General features: G+C 29.7%; 1 protein-coding gene across 1 annotated transcript; it reads right to left on the minus strand.

Moving 5' to 3' along the window:
- Nucleotides 1-2,827: 2,827 nt before the first annotated feature.
- On the minus strand, nucleotides 2,828-6,987 carry LOC100166809 (beta-galactosidase). The gene is made up of 11 exons (XM_001948514.4): nucleotides 6,527-6,987; nucleotides 6,211-6,377; nucleotides 5,298-5,448; nucleotides 5,158-5,221; nucleotides 5,002-5,096; nucleotides 4,616-4,805; nucleotides 4,101-4,450; nucleotides 3,752-4,033; nucleotides 3,552-3,692; nucleotides 3,229-3,435; nucleotides 2,828-3,101 (listed from the first exon to the last, which is right to left on the minus strand). The coding sequence occupies exons 1-11, from the start codon at nucleotides 6,593-6,595 to the stop codon at nucleotides 2,895-2,897; spliced, it is 1,923 nt and encodes a 640-aa protein (XP_001948549.1). The 5' UTR covers nucleotides 6,596-6,987; the 3' UTR covers nucleotides 2,828-2,894.
- Nucleotides 6,988-7,560: the final 573 nt, after the last annotated feature.

Raw genomic sequence — 7,560 nt, forward strand, 5'->3', positions numbered from 1 at the left:
CATTTTAATAATTTATTGGTATTTAATGTAATAAGTACCCATACGGAGTCTTCAAAATGTTAGAAAAAGCTCAATAGACTAGTTATTATTGGGACTGATGAAGGGCCTAATGTGTTTGTATGACCATTGATAGTCGGCTTGTCTACAAACTTAATTTACAGGTCTTGAGGCGCACGTTCAAGTTCAAACATGACAAGTATATTGGCAGCGGGCGGTGGCTTCAGAAAATTAGCAAGTACGTAGAGTGTAATCTAAGGTTCTGCGAATAGCCAATATCGACCCAGATTAATATCATTTAAAAACGCTACTCCCTATAAAAATTAGAATTATGAAATATAATATGTCTTTAACGATAGTTTATATGAAATAAGCTTTTGTATAATATACATGTATTTATTTTCAAACAGTTAATATAATATTATTAGAAATATTAATTTAATGCTATAATTCATTTAAATTATATTTTGTTATTATAAAACTTATAAAATATATAGTAAATAGTATTTTAATATTTATGACAATAACTCAAATAAGATATTATAGCGTTAATTTTTCAAATCAGTTGTATAAATAAATGAAATATTTATTATTGATACGGATAAGAGTATTGCGATACCTATACTTTTGGGATCCACTTTGTTGGGACATGCACATTTTACGTCGATGAATTTATGTAAAAAGAAATCTCAGAACATGCAGTATTGTTTATTTTAGTAAAGTTGTCCATTGCCGTAGATGAGTATAAGACAAAAACTTTAAATTACAAAAATTTCTTTAAAAAATAATCCATGTTATATAATAAGTCTATGGATATATGGTTTTGGTCTGAATAAAAAATTCAATAACTATTTTCAGAATAGACAACATTTATTACAGGAACAAAATATAATGACATGTCCTATCAGGAGAATTTCGCAGCAATTTATTGTGAAAATCTCAACAATGTATATATCTACTTGCAGTGCACTGATGAACGAGAATCGTTTAGTATTCTTATTTGTATTGTTCCTGAAATTATACAGTTTCATATCGTATAGTGTCTAAACTAAATCTATTTCTAATAAGATCAACCAATCACGGTCAGAAAAAAAAAAAACTAGAAAAGCATGTTTTAAAAGTTCAGTCTAGTGTAGTCCAATATAATAATATACTTATTTGAGTTATTCTAATAAGCCATGGGTTTGACTGTAAATTCACATGTACAAATCTTTGGAGATGTAGCAGAAAATCCGTAAACTCCCAACTGAATTTTAACAAAGTAGTGGAAATTAAAAAATATATCTAAGCAACCACGAACCTCTATTGAGTGGTGCAAGAATGAACAGTGGAAGAAACAGGAGTTAATAGCTAAAAAATTGAATGGATTACAATTTGAAATGATTAAAGTTTAAGTCCTGCCGGCTCAACTAAATGAATTATCATTAGTTATTCAGAAACTAATAATCGTAGGTACTTTACATTTTCATAAAATGTTTATTTTATCTACAAGATAAAATTTTCAAAATATAATTTATAACGTTGTTAGTAATTTATAGACATTTGAAATTTTAATTTTTTAAATTTTTTTTTCTATAAATGTCAACAAAATTGTTTTCACAGGGTTAAAATGCTTGACAATTGAATACAAGGTTTTTCAAAAGTATTTATCATAGAAATTGAGAAATATTAAAGATCCAAAGGCACGGTTTTTTTTATAAGTACCTAAAGCTCAAATTTTGACAACATTTGTCAAAATCCCAACAATTTTAAAATTATACCGTAAACAATTTATAAAATTTTCAATTTTTGTAGCTAAGGATTTAAAATTTAAATCAAGAATTCTCAGAAATAGTTCATATTGTAACAAAAATATTTATATTAGAATCAGGGTTGTCTATAAACTAAATTAACGGGTGTTGAGGACCACGTTAAGGTTCAAAGATGACAAGTATATATTAGCTCATAGTTCTGTATTACTATTTTTTATCATAAATATTATTTGAAGGTGCGGTGGCTTGGCGTGTGGCCCTTTTAATTCCGTGTAGAATTAGTATTTCTATCATAGCTCATGGGTATATATTGAAGACTGGAAATAAATAACGGGCTAAGTGCCAAAAAAAAAAAAATCGAGTTGGACTCGAAAAACTGAGCTATGTGCCATCACCAATAACCTATAAAGAGGGCTATGTGCCACGACCATAAAATTGGTGTGAAAAAACCCAAAGAAATGTCGTGAGAGCTATATGCCGGGTGCAGTGGTTCTAAAACAAAAAAAATTGAATAGCTCAAAAACAACGTTTTGGCACTTAGCCCATTATTGATTTCCAGTTTGATATATTATATCAAACTGTTAGGAGAGTAGTTGGAGAGGTCACTGAGTTATGAAAAGGGCGTCTCTCTATTAGTAAAACGTAAATCTTAATTTTTACTGTCGATGAGTGGACACACAGTGGTTAATCACTAAAAAATGACCTGCAACGAAACTAATTTTTGGTTCCACGAAATATTAAGGATTTTGTTCCAGCAAGAAGTAAGGTTAGCCTTTTTGCATTTTAGTGATTCATCTTGATATTAAAAAATAATGGAAGAACGGATCAGACTAAGGCAGAGAAAGGCTTTTTGTCGATTTTGTGAATGGGGTAGCCAAGAAGAATAATTATGTAAATGTGGACGGATACATACAGATAACCACATTCACCAATATCATAGAAATCCACATAGGATTGTAAACCGTAGGGAATTAATGGACCGAATAACACGAAAGAGAAGAGAGAATATAAAATTCTGGATTAAAGAAGGAATCTAAGCGATTGTCTGTCGACCACATGATAGAAGAAGATAAGCAAAAAAAAAGTTATCAACATCATATTATTAATTAATAATTAGTAATATAGGCGATACATCATAATAGGTATTTAATCTGTGTTTATAGGGCCATTGATAGTCGGCTTGTCTACAAACTTAATTGACAGGTCTTGAGGCGCACGTTCAAGTTCAAACATGACAAGTGTATTGACCGCAGGCGGTGGCTTTAGAAAACTAGCAGGTACGTAGAGTGTAATCTGAGGTCCGGCGAGTGGCCAATATCGTCCCAGATTTATATCATTTAAAAACGCTACTCCCTATAAACATAAGAATTATGAAATATATTATGTTTTTAACGATAGTTTATATGACATGAGTGCACTTCAATAGATAATAGTGAAAAAAAAAATATAAAAAACAAACAAACAAAATTAGAACACACACCTTAGTCCAACCTGAAGTATCCAGATAAGTATCTAAGGTACTCGTATAATCCTCTGGCAAAGTAAATTGTGTTCTATAAAATGCCGGTACTTGGACATTGTCCACTGGTTTAATCGAAGAAAGCCAAGACGTTTCGTTTAGAGGGTGCGCAATCATTTTCCACGGACCCACTTTTTCATTGTCAAGAAGTACATGACCCAAGATTCCCTGGACAGAAAATATTATAATTATATTAATTATTATATTATATTATATTAATTGATCTTATATTATTTTATATTTTATATTTGATTATTCATTAGATTATATGTTTATCAGTGAACCTTTCTGTCTTCGATGAAATCTCCGTAGTTGATCCTTCCTTGGTTCTCAACCAAAATACTCAGTGTTTGAGCAGAATTTTTTTTTATGTCTAAAAATATAGTTGTGTTTCCTTTTAATCGATTCATAGTGCCAACTTGTACCTGAAATAGTAAAGTATTATTTCAACACTGATAACTATTGTGGGCGGACGTGACTTTACTTGATCCAGGTATATGATTGCTCGATCTCTTACAGAGTTCACGGTTAGATTCACTGGGTTTTGGAACTTATTTAATAATATTGTTTCATACATAACGAATCCAGTGTTGATATCCATGACTTCAAACGTTAACGGGTTAAAGCTTAACACTGGATTTATCCGATGAGTAACTTTTTCAAATATACTAACCAATGGTCGTAAGAAGAATGTGCCATAGGCTGCCTTAAGCATTGGAATCGGCGATATAACGCTGATATTCTCTACTACCGCGCCGGAATGTTTCTAAAAACAAAAATTACTAAACATTTTTACTTTCGTATATATGACTGTGAAAAGTTAAAAGACTCACGGCATTCTCGAGTGTCTGTTTTATCTTAAAATATTTTTCGGTCAGGTCACCAGCTTCGGTTATCGGAGCATCATAATCGTATGATGTTAGTTGAGGTAAATATCCAATATTTGCATCGGATTCGTTTGTATTGGCACCAGACGTAAATCCAAAATTAGTTCCTCCGTGGAACATATAAAAACTAAACGAGGCGTTCAATGACAGCATTGATTTCATATGGTTCACAACATCGTCAGAATTAACTTTAGGATGTGGTTCCTGCCAATGAGCCAACCAACCTGGATAAAACTCAGAGTTGACAGATGGCCCGCCTTTTTGATAGTTTTTCAAAAAGTCAAAACATGTGGCAGCTAAAAGAAATTCATCAAAATAGTTAATAAACAAGCTGCTTGAAATCGGTTTTAAATGTATTATATGGGACAAGTACTAGCAAATATCTAATCTGAAATGCGTATTGGTATCATTAAGCAACCTGGCGTGTGTATAATGATTGTAGGTAGGTACATATAACTAACCATTTACTGAAATCCCGAAATCAACGGTCGCGTATACTTCCGGAATAGGACCACAGTCAAAATCTCTTTGCCTACATATATCAATTGTATAGAGTAAAGCTTTGTCTTCTACGTATCCTTTTAATAAATCACGTAACCACAGTTTGTAGTCTGAATCACAGGCGTAGTAACTCCCATACTCATTTTCCACCTATGTGAAATCAATTAAAAATTTTAGAACAAAAATTAACACCTATATGTAAATTGAATATACGATATTATCAAATATTATACTTTTAAGTATTTCGTGCAAATGTCCAAGATACTCTTTTAAAAGTACCAATACATTGCAATACTTATTTTAAAACATAATTAAATCCTGACAGTTAATAATATTGTTTTATCACCTGGACCATAATGATATTTCCCCCATTTCCGTACAAATGAGGTTGCATTTTCTTCATAAGCACACTAAACCATTGTGAAACATACTTTTTATAACCTAAAATTAAATTCTTTAAGAATTAGACAATTTAATGTAATCGGTGTTTTCTTAACCATACTCGAATCATTTGTCCTTAAGCTCCCCTTAGGCGTAACGTTCAATAACCAATATGGAAATCCACCCTAAAAAATTAATACCTGTATACAATATGTTTTTTTAATATGAGTATGGCATTAAAACAACATATTTTATACTTACGAAATCACGTTCAGCACATATGTATGGACCAGGTCTCAAGAGTAGGTACATGCCTTCGTCTTGGATCAATTTTATGAAATACTCCAAGTCGGCCATCCCTTCGAAATTATATGTGCCAGGAAATGGTTCATGTAAGCTCCATTCTACGTAACTAAAAATATTACAATAATTATAATTTGTGTCACAATAATAATATAATTGTATGTTTTTTTAATAAGAATTATCTGTGTCCCTTTTTATATATAATATTCATTATGTGGGAACTGGTAAATAATCGTTTAACAAACTATTAACAGCTATATTATGTTATAGGTATAAACGCATGTATATATTACATTTAACATTGGATAAAAATAATAAATAATCATATACTTTGAAACTAACAAGTAGATATAATATGAAACCTAGGTTCTCCTTTATTGTTTTTTTACATTTACTCTTACTAATATGTACATTTTAAGCATTATCTAGATAGTCTACACAAACTAATGACTATGTTACTTGTGTTTGTGGCCATTATTCCATTATTAAGTTAATTTTTAAGTAGATATAATTGTACTTAATTGTCTATGTATATTAGTGTATAAACGCACAATGACGTTGTAACTTAGTTCAATTATAACAATTTTATATTTTTAAAATCTTGTAGATAATTGTAAATTATAATATATGTAATATTACCATCAGGTACAATATGCATACCTACTTCTTGGAAAAGTGAAACTCAGAATATATACAAAACACATTAGAAAAACTAGAATCCGTCAATCGTCATTAATGTACAAAAAAATTTAACTACAAAAATACAGCCAACATTTTTATACTTTAAAAAGTTTTTATAAAATGTGAATTTGATGTTGGCGTTTCATTCAACTGCACTATTTATAACTTCATGTATTTTATAAATACTCACGTTGTTATAGCATTTAATCCAGCTGCTTTTATTTTTTGAATTCTGTCTTTCCAATAAGATTTAGGAACTCGAAAATAGTGCAAATCACCAGAAACGTATCGGAACACTTCTCCGTCTTTTAGGAATTCGTTTTTTTCATAATCTACAATGAACGTCCGATTGTTTGTCTAAAAAACATGAAATCAATACTACTAATTGAATTGTCGAATTATTTGAATAATATTTTGATTCAATTTAAGCTGCGGATTTAGATTATACGTATATTATTCGTATATTATATTATGTTAATTAATTTATGTTCACGTATAGTACTTACCGAATTACTAGTATCGCACAAGACGAAAACAAATAATGACCAGAAACAACATACACCAATCCAATGCATTGTTCACTTTCTAATTGACAAAAACTTACTACCTATTATAATATTATAATATAGTATCACAACATTAAACAAGTTATATTTCTCTAGTTTTGTGTTCTACACGTTATGAGTTCGCTTTACTCTATGATAAACAACAGTTTGATTAATAATCATACACGTAGTCTTATACAACCATTACTTTTATAGTGTAGCTGTTATCTGTTTTAAATTTTTTTTTTTTGTGCAACAGGCATTTTAATGATAATTTAACTTCTAAACGATATAATTGTCAATTAATTACTAAACAAACTTCTTCATGGTGTTGATTTTAAGTATGTATTTTGTTTGGAATATACAGAGCGGGCAGTTTCGTATTACAGCTATTCGCTCATATAAAATGTACAAAATGGATGAAAATAATAATATAGTTTACATGGGTTGGACTTTGATTTCATTGATAAATAACAGTTTTGCAAATATATAATATAATATTATGTATATATATAAAATAATATGCAGTTAGACAATTTTATTTTTAGTGGTCCTTAACTTACACTTAAACTGATACCACGTTGAGTACTTTTTTAATGTAACTTCATCTAGTACTTACCTACTTTCATATATTGTCTTAACAACATAATTAAACATAGTATTTATTCATAAAAAAATATGTTTAATCTCACGGTACACGCATATTATACAAAATATTGTGTAAGTAACAAAAGAAACGAATATTACTTCCGTTTTATTTTTATTATAAACTTCTAAGGTACCAAGTTTTTCAATCGTTAAATACCGATGACAATAATAATTTTGTTTGTATACACCATACCTTATTTGTGTCTATTACAGTTCTGTAACTGTTTACAGATCAAATTTGAAATGGGTACAACAGTACGTTATTGTTTATTGAAATATGTTGATAAAGAAATAGATCAATTAAATATAATTATGAACAATTATACAATGCCTTGGTATACTCTAGA

This window comes from Acyrthosiphon pisum, chromosome A2 (genome assembly GCF_005508785.2).
Source record: "Acyrthosiphon pisum isolate AL4f chromosome A2, pea_aphid_22Mar2018_4r6ur, whole genome shotgun sequence".
Taxonomy (NCBI): Eukaryota; Metazoa; Arthropoda; class Insecta; order Hemiptera; family Aphididae; genus Acyrthosiphon; species Acyrthosiphon pisum.